The 17,037-nt window shown below is 44.3% G+C and overlaps 1 protein-coding gene across 5 annotated transcripts in view; it reads left to right on the forward strand.

Moving 5' to 3' along the window:
• The window catches only part of APLP2 (amyloid beta precursor like protein 2), a 47,642-nt gene that overhangs the window by 18,374 nt on the left and 12,231 nt on the right, over nucleotides 1-17,037 (forward strand). For 4 of the 5 annotated variants that reach the window (XM_037409704.1, XM_037409705.1, XM_037409707.1 and 1 more), the window contains exons 2-8: nucleotides 5,056-5,229; nucleotides 6,458-6,587; nucleotides 9,996-10,108; nucleotides 11,672-11,847; nucleotides 12,404-12,621; nucleotides 14,329-14,496; nucleotides 16,571-16,686. In XM_037409704.1, coding sequence (XP_037265601.1) covers nucleotides 5,056-5,229; nucleotides 6,458-6,587; nucleotides 9,996-10,108; nucleotides 11,672-11,847; nucleotides 12,404-12,621; nucleotides 14,329-14,496; nucleotides 16,571-16,686 — 1,095 coding nt within the window. The remainder of the gene's footprint in view (nucleotides 1-5,055; nucleotides 5,230-6,457; nucleotides 6,588-9,995; nucleotides 10,109-11,671; nucleotides 11,848-12,403; nucleotides 12,622-14,328; nucleotides 14,497-16,570; nucleotides 16,687-17,037) is intronic. The other variant, XM_037409708.1, reaches the window with a different exon arrangement.

Here is a 17,037-nt window from a genome sequence, read left to right on the forward strand (position 1 = left end):
CTGCAAAAGGCTCTGCATTTTCTCTTGGGGCAGGGAATGCCCTCAGCAGCTATTAATCTGTGTTCTCTGGCCAAGTCAACGCAATTCACGACTGGAGCTGCTTTTTTTTTTTTTTTTTTTTTTTTTTTTTTTTTTCCTCCTAGCAGCTTATAAATTCTAGAGGCTGGAGTTTCAGTTTTAAACCAACTTAATCTTCCGTGCCTTTATCTGGCCAGGGCTGCTCATGTATTGCTGCAGCAGAAGCCTGATGGAAAGCACGGGCAGCATGAGTTTTCCTAGCAGGCTCTCCGTACTTCTCAAGCCTTGCAGTCCTTCCACCCTGTAGCCAGATTTTCTATAATGCATATTCCTAGATTTTCTTTAGAAACCATATGCTGTGAGAGCAGCTCTTCTGCATAAATGAAAAGGCAATCTTAAGATCTCCTGCTAAGCTCCCGTCCACACCGATTTTGCTGGAATAAAGACTCGTATGCTGGCTAATCTGATCAGATGGGTGAGGTCACTGTAATGTTTGACCTCACAGAAAATTCAGAATGTAGTTAAATGTGACATTTTGTAGATACCTTTGTGCTATTACGGAAAGCTCTGAGGAACTCGTTCCTGTGCACCGTAATGATCAACTTGTCTTTACAAAAGAAAGAAACTCCAATCCCCCTTCAGTCCTGAAGTCCCCAGCCGCATGCCAGAAGGCTTTCCCGAATAACATTCGGTAGCTGTATAGGCAACATGCTAAATAAGGTATGTTGTGATGAGGTTTAACAGATCCTGGAAATCAGAGGCAAGGAACAAGGGGGCGGTTTTCATGTTTACATCTTTCTGAATCAGAGCTGCAATGTATCGCTATGCGTTCTGGGGGTAGATGTAAAATATTCCTTATTTTACCTAAACTGATAGGAATTTCTGGATATTGTTCCCAGCTGCAGTAGAAACTGAAGTTGAAGTAGAGGCACACCAGAGAGCAGAAGCGGTTTAAACTCAAAAAAACCCTCCTGAAAGAACGTCACTGCGCCATGCAAAGCCCGTCATCTCTCTAGCCTGGCATCCCTCCTTTGCGATGGGTAGATACTGGTAAGAAGGAAAGACATGACCCTTGTTACCACGTAGAGCCCAGGCCTCTGGATGGATAAAGCAAGCTCACCCATCAAACCCACTGTCACAAGCTGAGGAGTCTGGTAGTAAATGGAAAACAGGATACTTGGGCAGAGACATGACCATCAGTGATAGTGATTTAGAGGTTTGAATTCCAATGTTTTGGGACCGTAAATCAGGCACTGCATGACAGGGTGAGGAATTTAAGTGGCATGACCTGGCCAGAGATTTTTGTGTTTATGGAATCATGGTTTCTGTGGTCTTGGAAAGCAAACTGGATTACAGAATTACACCAAAAGGCAGAATGGGATTTATCGTGAAACATCTTGTAAATGCAAGTGCCAGTGAGGAAAGTAATGGTTTCTGACGGTCTTTCCCCAGATAACGTTTGTCTAGCTCTCATGTTATGGGTATCTATTAATAGGATAACTACTAAAATAGTGTTTCCCAAGGACATACAGAACTGGATGAACTCTCTTCCATTTTGTGCATGTTGCACCTCTCGAGCTGTCACTCTGCTTGTTTAAGGGATTGAATAGTTGCTCTCCAGCACAAAAAGAGGCGACTGCTTCCATTTATGGCTGGGAAATTCACAAAGAAGAATGCGCTGTCAGTTTGTTCATCCCTCTGCAGTGTGGTATGGATGAATTCTCTGAAGTACTGAAGAGCTTAGCTAAGGACATGGCCTTATCCCAAGCTTTGTGCTGGTTTATGTGTTCCCCAAACCTCCTTTTGCAAAATGATGCTTGAATGTAGACTAGCTAACCTGAGGCATCGTCAGCCCAAGCGATCTGCTTTTATTTTTGACACATCGAAGGCCATTGTGGGGAGCAACAGAAAATGACTTTGTCCCCCAAAAAAATCTTGGAGGTGACTTTCTTCACTACTTCGGTAGCAGCATTAATGGTGTGGCCTCCACTGGTACTAATGAATTTCGCTGTGCTGTATTCTTTCAGAACAGGTAGAATGAGATTAAAATGCAAAATTAAATAACTGCTGTGATAGGTGGCTGGAGTGGATCGCCAGTGGTGACAAATGGAAGTCCCTTCCTCAAAAATCTTATCTTGCAGGTCACAGGGTTAAAGATTCAAAATATATCAAAGTTCATTAACTTACTCAACAAAGCAATTAAAGAAAAGATTTATTCCATTTGATTAAAACTGATGAAATCAAGCAAGTAATTAGTCTTGTTTGTTCAGCTGTGAATTGGGGCTTAGCATGTTCTGGTAGCTACAGCAACAGCACTCGACTGATATGTAAACTATGTGAGCAATCCAGGGAGGAGGAATGATACCTTTGCCACAGTGCAGAGGTGTCAGGCCAGAGAGAGATGGCAAAACCCCCCACCGGCTCACATCGGTATGTAAACAGGGGGTGGGCATGATTTCAGGAGGTTGGTATGTGTTTGAACAGGAGTTTTGCTCATGCAAGAGCTGTTATGAATGGCGTGCTTATGGCGGTTTCTGCCTCTCCAGCTGGAGCCTGCACCTCTCCTGCTTATGCAGTTACCTTATTTTGCTGCATACTTGTTAGGTTTGCTTTGAAGTACAAAGATCTCATGCATAGGCAGTGCTAATGATCTCCAAACCGTTCATAACACGTACAATTTATTCTCTTTTGATGCACTGTGTTCTTCTTAGGAGGGTTAATGCTTTCTGCATACTTGATCTTGCCTTTTTTTTATTCTTTTCAGAATTCAGCTTGACTCTTGGATGTAGTTGCAGTGTTGTCATAAAATAGAATTGTGTTGTGGATTGTTTCCTTGAACATGTCAAGTCTTGTGCTCTCTGGAAAGTGGTTGTTGGTACCAAAGGGGTGTGTGTTTGGAGAGAGATAAAAAGGCCCTCTGACAAAGTTTGTATGTGTGTGTTATGAAGGATCGTTCTGTGTTGGCTGCCCAGGGAAGCGGTTAACTCGCCATCCCTGAAGGGATTTAAAAGATGCATTGATGTGGGACTTCGGGACGTGGTTTAGCGGTAGGCTTGGCAGGGCTGGGTGAACAGTTGAACTTGATGGTCTAAAGGTCTTTTCCGCCCTAAACGATGCTACAATTCTATGATACGGCAGGGAGGGAAGCCATGCAAGAGCATAGGTGTTGCTGCCTGATATCAGTTGGCACTTGTTAGAAGCACGTGTTTATTAAGTGGTTTGATTTCTGAAGGAACAAAGTGACTGCACCCTGTTACCCAGCCTCAGTGTATTCATCAGAAGTCCTCCTGTACCTGAAGTACGTAACTGTCCTGTTTTCATTAGGATGGAGAGTATGAGAAATGTATCTACACTAAACTTGAAAGTATATGTGAACTTGGAAACGTTTTGTTAGGGTCACATCAATGTTGGTATCTATTATATATAGTTCAGTATTTCTTTGCTTTGTCAACTGCGCTAAAACTTGCTGTCATGAGTGTCTGTTGGGTGAAAGGGTTAGAGTACCTAGAAGCTGCTTGTATAGGACTGTTTCCCTTAAGTGATGTGCAGCTGAATAGTTCGTAAAACTCGAGGGGTAATTTTTCTGAAGCTGACATGTGAATTTATGCTTTTGTGCCTCAAGTTGGTCTTATCCCCCAAGCACTAGCTATGTGTTCAGCACTAAACAATCGTTTCCTCTCCCTTAGTGTTGAAGTGTCTTCCCTCCAGGCAGTGGTTTTGTGTGTAATTGGGAGAGGGAGAAATGAACTAATTATAATGGAGTTAATTTTTTCTTAATATCCAGCAACTAGGAGCTGCACGCAGGGGTTGTCCAGCTGAATTCTTTGCTTTGCTCTCCTTTATTTGCATTAAGCATACACGTATTGATAATATGAGATGATGGGGATCTGTAGGCAGTAGGGGATGAACGGTGCCCACAATAACGTCTGCATGTTTGAGTGCATGAAAAGTTAAACGTGAAGGCAGGACTGGTGGCCTAGGGTAGTGCTGCCTGCCAGGAAAAAAGCAGCTTTAGGGGCAGCGGTGCTGTGAAGCCTCTCTGCATTGCAGTTTCTAATCTGCCTCGTCTGGAGTAGTTGAAATGGATTTCCTTCCCTTAAACACCTTAAAGAGCTTTCGATTTAGGAGTTCATCTGTTTTTTGCCTCATACCTCTTCTTTTCTTTTTTTTTTTCTTCTAATTCTTTCACAACAGCTAGTAGTTATGTAGGGAGAGGATGTTCAGCTCCCAGCATCCAGTCAGGCTTTTCAGAAAAAACCCGTCTACAGTTTAGTTTAATCTCTTTCTTTCTTTTGGTCAGGCAGCAAGATTTCAGAAAGAAAACCTGACCTTGTTTTCATTGATCAGTCTGCAGTTTGACCCAAATGTGGGTCTGGGTTGTCGGGTTTTTGTCTGTTGGTGCAGGGTGGGAAGTGCACAGAATACACATCAGAAACCAGGCAGTACAAACACCCACAGGAGTGTGCAGAATGAGAGACAGGGGGCTTTGAGGGGCTGGTTGCAACAGCTAGTTTTTTCTGATTCAGCAGAAGTCATCTTTACTTGGTGTTTGAGCCAGAAGCTTAGGTCTTTCTGTCTCTAATATTTGAAGATTTTGGGAGAAACATATGGCTTCAAAGTCTGAGCAGCATTCCTGCAGTGGGAAGCAGTTGATTAGTAGTAGCAATACCCGCTTTGCATGTAAGCTCATGGAGTGTTAGCTCCGCCAAAAGTTGTTAGTATTATTTGTCTTCAAATATCAGTTAAAGTTTTTTGGACATCTGTTTTGGCCTTTGTGAGCGCAACCTTTAAGTGTGAATTACTCTTGGTTTTGGTAAGCTGTTGCAATAATAAAAACAGAGTTTGGACAAACAAAACACCTTTTTTTGTGTGGTGGGCTCATGAGCTTTAAGGGATGCTGTTATGAAATAGTTTGCAAGATACCGCTGATATTCTGGATTAAGCAGGAGCTCTCTGAGAAGATGCCAGAGGGTTTATGTGTTCTGCTTTTGATCGGATAATGCAATCAACATGTTTTGTTTTTGTTTGTCTTCACAGGCACTCGCAGCCAATGCTGGGACAGGGTTTGCAGTGGCAGAGCCTCAAATTGCCATGTTCTGTGGGAAGCTAAACATGCATGTGAACATCCAGACTGGGAAATGGGAACCTGACACGTCCGGGACCAAGAGCTGCTTTGGAAAAAAGGAAGATATTCTGCAGTACTGCCAGGAGGTGAGTTGTTCTGTGAGATCCTGAATCGTCACTGCTGCTAAGGAATTGGATTCCAGTTTAGCTGGTCGGTAGCAAATTCACCCTTCAGGAGACTAACCTGCTTTTGACTAGTTCACTTCCCTGAATTGTGTTGGTGGCTTATAGCCCAGGAGGAGCAGGCAGGACACTGCAGTGGGCTGTAGGAGCTACCTCTGATTTAGATCAACTATGCCGCCACAGAAGGTCCTCGGTCTGTAAGTCAGAGAGGTGCCCGTGTCTGTGTTTGCAGGGGTTTCCTCAAACGTTCAGCCTCTGAGCTGGTTAACCAGCATCTGCTCCATGTTGTGCAAAATGGAACCTGACGCCTATTCTAATTAGTACATGGCCTTGTTGTTCTCGGTGACATGTTCAGATCAGCCGGAGTATTAGAAAAATATTCTCACCAAAATGTAGCCAGTGTCTTTAGGCTCTTTATGCTTTATTGTAAAAGATGTAATCTCCTTTCAGCATGCTCCAGATATACTGTAACGTATTGGCCTTGATCCGTGTCTTACTTGTCACCTCAGAGGAGCAATTTATGTAAAATACCACAAGGAATGTGTTATTTTTTTAATGGGAAAGTGATAGAATGCACATCTGGACTGGAAAACTTTTAGAACTGTTTTACCAGGCTGATACAACTGGGGCTATGCTTGGTTCCCGAAGTAGGATTCTACATGTAAGTCAGTGTCTGGACTTGAGAACCGGAGCAGGACATCAGGATTTTATTAATACACCATAAATGGAGCAGGGATAAGGAAACCTGAGGAGGTGGGTGCATGTTGGCTTGACAAGTGAGGAGAGAGTCTGAAGAGATTACTGAGCTCTATTTGTTGCCATCTTCCAGAGGGTATCGCACTGCACCAGGCAGAATGGAACAGGTAAGTCTCCTCCAAACCCAAATACTCCTCTGCTACCATGCAAAGCCAGACACCTCAGCTTAGTGCCAGTGAAGGCTCTTGCCCTGACCTGGCTTTCTCCTGCCACAAAGTGATGACCAGTTCCATTTCTCAAGCCCAGTGTGACAAACGGCTGGCAGCTTTATGTCTTCAGCTGTTGTAAGCTTGGCCCAGAGGAGAATCTGTGTCAACGTGCAAATTTGAACTTGTTTTTATGTAGAGCACCAGCCTCACTGCTCCTGGTTAGGAGCCACTTTGCATGTTCTTTGTCCTTTCTGGAGAGAAACCTCCCTGTGCGTCTTGTTAAACAGATGTACCCAGACCTTCAGGTTACGAACGTTGTGGAAGCCAACCAACCTGTCAGCATCGACAGCTGGTGCAAGAGAGGGAAGAAACAGTGCAAGGACCACACTCACATTGTCGTGCCCTACAAGTGCCTGGGTGAGTGTGTGGTATGATGTGTTTGTGCATTCTTGTGGGAGGAGCAAAGAATTGCCTCCTGGCTTCTTACAGGGGGAACAACAGAGTTTGTAAGGCTTCTCTTAGATCAGGTTGCCATTTCTGCATCCAACTTCTGCTTAAACATTTTTTATTTCCACAAGATGGAACTCTGCCTTTCTCAAACAGATCGACAGCTTGATAACAGCTGTGGTGGAATAATGGTGCCTGGCGCGAAAAAGAAATCCCCATTCTCTCTGCAACTGCCATAAAAACCTGAAGGCTATTGTATTTGAGTATCACAAAGACACTGGGATTTAATACTGTGATCCTATTTTTGTGGAGCTTTAATATTTTGTTGCCTTGGAGACTCGAATGCTCAGTGTGTTTAGGCTTCCTGCTTTGGTCTTGGCAAGAGATCTCTATTCTGTTTCAATGACTATATTTAAACTTTGCTAGTTCAAAGAGGCCCTGCTTCTTGCAGCTGTATCCCATGTCCCCACTTTGAACTGTGAAAGAATAAGAGAGAAACGGTGATGGGTTTCATGGTGCTTTCCAGAATCTATCCACCCACTTGAAGCAGGCAACATGTTTATCTTGTGGCTTTTGACCCGTAGGTTGTGCCTGACGCTGCGCTGCACTGCATGCGTTCTTAGTAGTAAGCTTAGTCTCAGCTGGCTGGATCTCTTTTCAGTTATCCGCTGGGAAAGACTTGTTTTGTACGAAGTCTTGTGCGATCTTGGAGAGTTTTGATTGCTGGGAGCATTGGGCAGGAACCAGTGTTCATAACTTGTATTCGTATCTCAGGTTAGCACGTGGTTTGATGTAGGAGAACGCAGGTGAAACTGCAGAACTGTATGGGTGCTTTGTCCTGTATGAACAGCTTCCACTAGGTCATCGTAAAGCACTTCATAAAAAAATGGAATTTGATGTGGACACGTCCTGGGAGAAAGATATTTGCCTTTATAGATGTGAAAATTCAGGTTTGAGAAGCAACCAAACCCATTCTACTGAGAACTTCTAATGGAAATAAGGATGAAAGCCAGATCTCTGGTTTCATAAGGGTCATCTCTTTTAGAAGTAATCCTCCCCCAAGCCTATTCTCCAGCTGCAAAATAAGCTGATTTTAGTGACAGCGCCCTAAAATTTGATAAGCATTAAACTGTCTGTCAAAGTTTTAATTGGTGTCTTTCACAGTGTTCTTGACTTGTACGGCCCAAGCTTTGGATTTCAGATTCGAGTTGCAAGTCGGTAGCCCATGTGTGTATAAAATACCTTCTCCTCTACAGCAGTGCTCAGATCGCTGGTTGTAAATGGATGATGTGTTTCTCTCGGGTGCCTGTGACTTTTTGGTTACAGTCAAACTGTATTTTTTTGTTCCTGTTCCAGCTTGTGTCTTCCTTGCTACATTAATGCACAGACTCTCCTGAGGTTGGCTCTTGCTGTGTGCAGTGTTTACCCTTCTCCTGCCTCCCCCCCCCCCCCCCCAGCGATGAAAGCTCTTTTGTATTTCAAAAGTAAAGAGGGGAGAAGAGGAGAACCCATTAGCACTCTCACTGAACTGTAAAATAAAGGTAACAATAGGATGATGGGAGCAGGGCCGAGCCTGGCGAGGTGTGAAAAGACAAACTGCTGACAGTTCTGGCTGCTAGGTGGCATGGAAACCCCTCTCGGACCTCCTCCGAGCTGGAAAGGCTGAGGATTTTTCTTTTTTGACACCAGTGGCCGTGAATGGGGAAGGTGTCCATCAATGTGTAGCGTGTACGGGTTTTCCAGTTCCGGTGTGAACTGAGAGAATCTTCCATGTGTCTTAGGCAACGGGGCTAAGACTCGGTGTTTTTCAAAGTAGCTGCTTAACGGCTGCTGTTTGTTAATGATTATTGTATCCGATCAGTTTGAGCCTTCTGCCTTGCCCAGAAACACTGTCTCTTCATTTTAAACTCTGGTCAGTTTTAGCTTGCTTATCAGAAGCATTTAAACCTTTCATCTCAGAGTTCTCACCGGCCTGTTGTGTCTTACTAGTTTAAAATTTAACTAACAGAAAAACAAATTGAAAAGGGATGATGAATGCTACTTGATTTCATTATCTTGCAGTTGTCATCAGATAATCTGTCTGTAAACTCAGCTTGTGTATAATGCATAGGAGATGTGTCCGTGAGCCTTTGGTGTCAATCCTGGGGGGCTGAAAAAGAGAATGGTCGCCCAAAACATTAAAATTTCTATTGAAAAGGTGGTGTTGAAGGTTAGTTGGACAAATAATTCTACTCCCTGAAGACTGTGAGAGAAGGCCTTTGACTTAAAACCCTTTTCTCCAATGTTAATAAATGATTCCTAAAGCTGCCGGTCACGTGTGCAAGGGGTTGCTTTGAAACACTTGGACTGAAGATGTTTTCTTGGTCTTCTCAGAGTATCTAGGTATATGCTTTTTAAAAATTTCTGGATGTGACATTTAAATCTGCAAGAAAGAAAGAAAAATCTCAGCTTTGGGAAAATTTCACGTTTCGGGTTCCAGTGGCAGTGTTTGGTAGGACTTTTGGGCTAAGAACAGAAAGTAATGCTGATACGGTTCTGATACTTATTTCATATGTGGTGCCAAACCGAGTTGTGGTGGAAATTCAGGCTAAATAGTTTTTAAATCCAACTATTACAGAGTCCATAGAGCACACCAATTCTCTCTCTCTCTGACCTTCCTCAAAAGCAAAGAGTCTGGGTTTAAGATTGTGCCAAAACTTCATCATGCTGGTGAGGTGGTGGCTGTCTAAATTGGTGGAATGCAGTGTATTTGCTGACTGTGATTGTACTCTGGTTTTTGGGCCGTATAGTTTTTATTTTTCCAGCTCTCTGTGTTTTGGTTAGGACTGTCCCAGTCAGGGAATGTGCTGCAGTTGATCCTGAATTAAACCATCTGGAAACAAAACAAAACCAAACACGACTTGCTCAGATACCCAGATACTGAAAACATAGATAACGCTGGTGGCATATAAAAATCTCCAGGCTGTTACGGCACCAGACAGCATGAACTAACTTTGGTACGATGCAACTCATTTAGAAATTGGTGATTAGGTGGTTTGAAAACTTCCTTATGCAGATGCAATCTTCTCAGAGATTTGAGTGAAATCTCTTCAGTCAATCCTGTCTGTTCCATGAACAACTATTTATTAACAAGGGCTGTAAACTTTGCTTTCAGTTCAGCCTTAGGGTTCACATTGTTTTTACCTTGGAAACTGAGGCTCTCTTTTTCTGTTAATTTGCCAGGGATAGCTGCTGATCTGACCTGTCCCTGTTAAAAATATATCAAAACTTTGAGGCAGTTGCAACGAAAGTGTACTTTGGGGGAGTTCTGATATTGGCTTTGTTTTCTGTTGGAAGTCGGACATGTGTGAACTGTGGACATTTTGCTTTTTTCTTCAGTGGGTGAGTTTGTAAGCGATGTCTTGCTGGTTCCAGAGAAGTGCCAATTCTTCCATAAGGAGTGGATGGATGTGTGTGAAAGCCATCAGCACTGGCACACTGTGGCGAAAGAGGTAATTGAGCTGCTGTGGCAGGAATCTGTATTCTGGATCCGTCCATTTGGCTGTGTAGTGTCGGAGCAATAAATACAGCATTTATCCATACAGGTCGAGGCAGAGAGCAAATGGAAAAAAAAAAAGATAATTAAAAGTAGTCAAGTGACTTAAAAAACCTGTGTAGCTAGCTGAATTATTCTTCATTTGTGGAAAGCTGTCCTAAGTAGCTTGCCCAAAATCATACCCTAGGATGGAGCTAGGAATTGAAATGAGGTCTCTGGCATGTTTCAATCCAGTGGCTCATCCTTCTTTCCAGGGTGGAGATCTACAGGTCATAGGATACTCGCTACTTCCCTTGCATGTTTTGCATTTGTGTACCTGCTGCTGCTGCTGGGGATTTGGTTGGGAATGTTTGCTTGGGGGCAGCCTGAGTTTCATTGTGACTGATTAGTGGAGGTTTTACATAAGAGATGGATTATCTTCTCAGAATAAATCTAGCCTGTGGGGTTTTTTTTGTGTTGTGGGTTGGTTTTTTTTTGTGTTGGGTTTTTTTTTTTTTTTTTTTTATCGGAGTAGCAAAAATGTTGCAAATACTCTGCACGCCCATTCGAAATGGAGGAAGTGAAAACAAGATCGTGATGAAATGTACATGTTTTCCATTTTGTAGAAACTGCAATTACAGAAACGGCAACACAGTGATTAGTTGTAATGGTGCTAGTAAAGGTGAGCTCAAGGATGCACCAGTTACAACTTCCTACTTCTCTAAAATCCTGAGAGCAAAAATACATCTAAATAAAGCTGTGCTAGAGGAATCACCTTTTAATTGAGGATAAACTTGTTAATGTCTAGCAGATTTAAACATCACTGGCTTTCAAGATAGTTGCAGCGCTTTTCCAGAAATACTTGGCTTATTTTACATCTGTGCTGTAACAAAGCCAAGCACAGAAGGATTCTGAGGTACATAATAAAGCCTTTCTTCATAATTTTCTGGGGCACCACAAAGCCATGTATTCCCTTAGTTTAAGAGAAGTGTGTAGACATAATGCCTGATTACAGTTTGCATTTGGCTTTTTCTTGAATTATCTGGTTGATTTTCATCTACAGCATGTTAAAATAATCTTGACGCAAAGTCCATTTGAGTGATTACTCACTTACTCCAGTGTAAAGTTTAATAGATAAAGTTTAATGAAATGGCCAGCCCAGGAAAGCAAACACCAGTTCTGTTTCTTTCAAGTGCTCTCTCCATTGAGTTGGCACAAAACATCTATAGTTATTTTTCCTGGACACAGTAGCCAGGCTGACAAATCAGGAGTTGTTAGGGGCTGAGGGGTGTTTGATATGTTAATACGAGGAAGCACTGGATGGCTCTGAATCTGAGACTTTTCTGGGGGTTTTGCTTAAGCTACAGGTTTCAAATCCATTTTCCTTTGATGTTCAGACTTGGGTCTTATGTTGCTGTTGTCTTTTTGCTGTAGAATTTAGACCATTGGTAGTGTTCTTGGGATGTGTGCTAGACCAATTTCAGCTTTATCCAAAGCAAGAGCAGGGTGCTAAACTGACGTGAGTGGGCTCCTCTTTCAGGCCTGTCTGACAGAAGGGATGATCCTGCACCGTTACGGCATGCTGCTGCCCTGTGGAGTAGACCAGTTCCATGGAACAGAATACGTGTGTTGTCCTCAGGCAAAGGTTGTGGATGAGGCTGTGTCCAAAGAAGAGGAGGACGAAGACGAGGATGAAGACTATGACCTTTATAAAAGGTAGGTTTCTTACTGGCATAGATGTTAACAGCTCTGTACGTGCAATTGCTGTTCGTGAATATTTCACGCAGCAATTCCTGTGTGGTGAGAAGACTGAGAGGAGAATTCCTGTGCTTTTGAATTTCCCAAAGGGCTGTCCTGAGCCTGAGAAAGCCTTGCAGAAGGACAGATGACTTTGCAGTGCTCCTCTTACCGGAGGAGCCAAACAGCTCCCCTCCCTTCATCCTTAGTCAAAAAGACTGTCTGATTGCTACAGTAGGAAGCTCCCCCAGTGACAGACTTTCACTTACTGAAAAGAAGCTGATGAGAAAACGCAAGGAAACCCCATTAAGCCACAGCCATGGAGAAGCTCTGCCTGCAGTAGCAGGTGTGGCTGTAACAAGGGAAGTCCCGTTGCGCTGGTTGATGGGCTGATCAGTAGTTGGTACGTTTATTTTCCCCACAGCTTGTGTTTCTAGAGCAGGTGAAGAAAGAATCATTATTCTGGTACATCAAAGGTTGGCTGCAACGTGATTAACCTTAACTTTACCCCCTAACTTAACTGTTATCCCTTCAGTGAGTTCCCCACAGAGGCAGGTGTAGAAGACTTCACAGGAACAGCTGTGGAGGAAGATGAGGATGAAGACGATGAAGGGGAAGAGGAGGAGGATGTGGTGGAAGACCGTGATTACTATTACGATAGCTACAAAATTGATGATTACAACGAAGAGACCCCCACAGAGCCTAGCAATGATAAGGCTGTTTCCGAAAAAGAAGTCAGCAGCGATATGAAATGTAAGACACATTCTAGCCTACAGACCTTGCTTGCTTGCTTCCTGGAGAGTATTCTTGTTGCCTGTCGGTTGGCGATGGGGTTTAGATCAAGTCAATAAATGCCACTTGGAAGTTTTATTTGCCAGATAAGTTAGCAAACAGAGGAGAGCTGATGATGCTTGTGTTTCAAGTGTTGAAATTAACTCTCTAGAGCATGGGCCGTATGCTTCCAGATAAACAGCAGTTCTGCTGGCAGAAAGCCCGGTGTTTGGCATGTTGAACGAGAGCCTCCGTGAAGGTGCGGTGTTGAGTCAGAAAAGCCGTATCTGCATAGGCTAATTTTGGAAGACCTTAAGGAAGCATTTGGGGTACGCTAGGAATTTAAAATCCTGGTTTGGGGTGGTTATCTTGGATTTGGTGTTTTATACCAGCGTACAAAAAGGAAGCTAAAAGTGGTGGGCTGTACTCTGCAGAGGTGGCGTGAAGGTGCCATCCGACCATTTCAGAGTGAGGAACATACTTAGCGCTGCCTTTGCGTAAACGCTTCTCTTTCATGAAAGAAAGTCAGCCGGCACGGTTGGCCCAACGTTATGCGAGTTATACATCTTTTCTGCAATAGTAATATATACTGTGCTTGTGGTAGCTTTTGTTAAGCGGTAGGTGCCATTGTGGAGGGCATCCGCTGATGGTGTGGTGGCTCAGCGTTACGTGATGTCCTGTACTTTGCATGTAGAAGTGTCTGCAGAGGAGGGGAGAGGGAATGAAATTCAATTAGCTACAGATCACTGAATCATTGCCAGCAGTACTTGCATCTTTTTGGTAAAATGCCAGCATGCTGCAGATAATTTTTTACTTGCTGAAACAAGGCTTAGCTCATATATGTACGGGACTGTTCCAGGACTGCAGGTGTTGAATCAGACTGGGAACAATGTGACTGGGGTGTCTGTTTTGGGGGTATGCAGTCTTTTCTTCCCTGCAGTACCACAAACAGTTGCTAACCTATACACTGTATGTGTTCTCTTGCCTCGGAATAACGCAGCTGCTCGTATTGCCCACTTATTGTGAAGCAGGCCACAACCGTGGCTGCCTGCAGTTTCAATATTTGGTGTACCGATGTTTCAAAACTTAAAAACCTAGCGGCTGAGATTGCCATGGCGATCATGTTCTTCTTGCTTAGCCTGCCTTTTCACTTGCTTTTGTACCTCACCTTTAAGACGGGAAGCGTCTATCCAGGCTGAGTGCAGAGAGCAGGACATCTTTGAACGCTTTAAGCAGCACTAATGGGCTTTCTTTGCATCATGTTGGTTTTACACAGCAGAGGCTCTACCACTGGGACACCCGAGGCATAGCACTGTGGCATCAGCAAAGTAGATCCTTGCTGCTTCAGCCTCTAGCTAAGGAGAAAGGGCTCTTGCAGATGAGAGCTCTGTGTTGAGACAACTGCTCAGGTAGCCCGCTGCTGCACGTTTGTTCCAGAACACCACGTGAATATTCAGTCTCTGTGAATAGCGCTAGCAAGCCTTGTGACCAGTGCTTTTGCAATGTAATAAAAATCCCACCACCCCCCACCCCAAACTGACAAAAGCCCATTGGCTGGTGAAGTAGCGACGCTGAGGCCAGCGCTGGTGCCCTAGAAGAAGAACTAGAGCTGCCGCCGCTGCATTGTGTAAATTGCTCTGCAAGGCCTGTGCTCCTCACTAGCTTATGTTCTAACCCGTCTCCACACAGCTGTCTGCTCCCAGGAGGCGATGACAGGGCCCTGCCGGGCTGTGATGCCTCGTTGGTACTTCGATCCTAACAAGAGAAAATGCATTCGCTTTATATATGGAGGCTGCGGAGGCAACAGGAACAATTTTGAGTCAGAGGAGTATTGTATGGCTGTGTGTAAAAAGATGAGTAAGTCCTGCCCTCCCGCTGGCCCTTTTGCAGCTAGCCACTGTCTGTCTGGCGTTTGGTGTCTCGTCCTCCTTGCCTAGGTGAAGAGAGGGTACGTGTGTAGCTTCTCCTTTTGGTTCTGGTGTCTGCAGCAGTTCTGTCTGTCCTTTTGCAGCAGTCTCCTCTTGTCTCCGCTTCTCTAGGTCTTCAGGGGGAACTTTCCTGGGGAAAGTGGCTCTCGGCGTATGCTGTCTGTGCTCACCGTTGGCTTGCAGCTCTTGCTAAGGGTGTAGTTGTCCTCTTCCAGACCTATAGCAGGGACCGGGGGCTGTCTCTAACCGCCTGGGAAAACACATAGCTTGCCTTTTTGCGTATCTGGGTTTGTTCCCAAATACACGGAAGAAAGACTTGCTCTTCCCCAGTCGTGTTACCGTGCATATGTTTGACCAGTCGGTCCTGAAAAGTCAGCTGCTACTCACCCTTCTCCTGGCAGTAGGCATTTTCTTGCTATTTTAGTTTGGGGCAATTATCAGAGAAGTAGTATAGAATTCAGATTGCCGCTTTCAGCTGGGTTTGAAATATGAATCATGATTCAATCCCTGTGTTTTTGAGAGCTTGAGGTTTTTGGCACCAATTTCAACTGGCTTTTATGTCAGATGATAAAACTACCAAAAACATTTTAACCTCCTTATTAATCTTATTGTTGAACTCCAGCACTTCCACTTCAGCTACCATTAAAGCCTTTTGAAAGGCTTTTTGTGTTATCTGGGGCTTGGCAGTCTGACTATGCAGCCATAATCCTGTTTACAAAATGGGCTTCATGCAAGTGCTTTAGGTTGGGCTGATCTAACTGAAGTGGGGAAATAAAAGATGCGGATGTCAGGAGCTTTTTGTTCAAAAGTTTGTCCTCTTACAGGGGGATTTGGGGCTGGAAAGAGAGTTCTCTGTGTCCCAAGCCTGGTTCAGAAATGCGATGAGCAGGCCCAGAATACAGTACTGGTTGGACGTTGCCCCTTGCACACAAGAGTAATGCCTGTGTTGTATGTTGCCGTTATTTCATGCAGTAATCCTTTCCCCATCTTCATTCCTCCTTCCCTAGTTAGGGCGAGGGTTGGTGGATTCAGGTGCGTGCTAAACTCTCGCCCTGTATTCATTCTGAAGCGCCAGGTAAATTTTTTTTTCTGAAGCATGCTGTCTTTCAGTGGCCTCTGAGAGGTCTTCCCACCCAAATCACTCATGATTGAAAGGTTGCCTTAACGTTCCCTTTCTGCTCTCCCTTTGCTGAAGGGCAATGACAGAGTGCATCCTCCTTGCCCTAGATTGTTTCAGAAAGGGCTCTGGGATGTGTAGCTTCTAAAACTGTAGCACAGAAACTTGGTTCAATGTTCCCTGAACTGCGGTGTATGGAGTACAGAGCCCCTGTTGCGGATTTTGCAGGTGCTTGAAAAAAATCAGTTCTGAAATGTTATTTCTCCCCTTGTCGAATCTGAATGTCTTAAAGATACAAACTGTCCAGCTCATTGGATGAGTCAGTTTGTCACACTGAGCGCCCTTCTGTTGCTGTCTTGTCTTATATCGCTGCCTGGTAGTCCTGCATGGTACATCTGGTAGGGAAGGTAGGTTTGAAGTTTAAAATATTGGGCAGCATTTTGTGCAGCTTTATTGTCAAGCTCCCTAATCATATTAATGATGTCTGGAGCCGGCTTGTCAGTGAACAGCTAATGCACAAAATGTCATTTAAGCTATCCAAAGCCAATGTGAAAGGGAAGAGAAAACCAGTTCTTTATTCTGCAATTCAAGTAATTCTGCTGCTGGAGCCAAATAGTGCTCATCTCACAACTAATGAGGAGACCGAACAGGTGCTGGTTGCCGCAGTGCATTACTGTGTTTTGGGGATGATGTAACTAACTGATGTTGTGCAGTAAATTGGCAGCTCAAAGATACCAAAATGGACTCCTGGTAGGTGGCTGTTCAGCAGGCTCAGCCTGCCAGATTGTTAATTATGCAGGCGTGGAGGTTCCTCTCCTTACCTGCCCTTTGCAATCCACGACCACAGGTTTCCGAACCTCCGCTTATCCTTACCCTCTCTTTGCAGTGCCAACTGATGATGTGGATGTCTACTTCGAAACCCCTGCTGATGATAACGAACATGCCCGCTTCCAGAAGGCGAAGGAGCAGCTGGAGGTCCGACACCACAACCGCATGGACCGGGTGAGCATCTAGCTTTAGCCTTCTGTGCCGCGCTGCGTGGCTGCTGCCCATGTTTCTGTGGACAAATTGATGGTGCACTGACTTCCTTTCCAGTCGCCAGCCTTCTGTGTGTTTCTTGCAACACATCCACGCTCTTGGCGATTAGATTTCATTTCTTTGGAGTGTTGGGAGGGAGGAATCCCTGGGGACACTTGGCTTGCTGCTCAGAGGGCTTAAGTGCTAGGTTTAAACCCTACAGCAGGTCTGATGTGCCTTCAAAATGTAGACAGGCTGTGCAAGGATCTGCCTGTGAAGGCAGACGGGCTTGCAAAAATTAGATGTAAATTTGTGTTGTGTTGACATGTTCTGTCC

This window comes from Falco rusticolus, chromosome 16 (genome assembly GCF_015220075.1).
Source record: "Falco rusticolus isolate bFalRus1 chromosome 16, bFalRus1.pri, whole genome shotgun sequence".
Classification (NCBI taxonomy): Eukaryota; Metazoa; Chordata; class Aves; order Falconiformes; family Falconidae; genus Falco; species Falco rusticolus.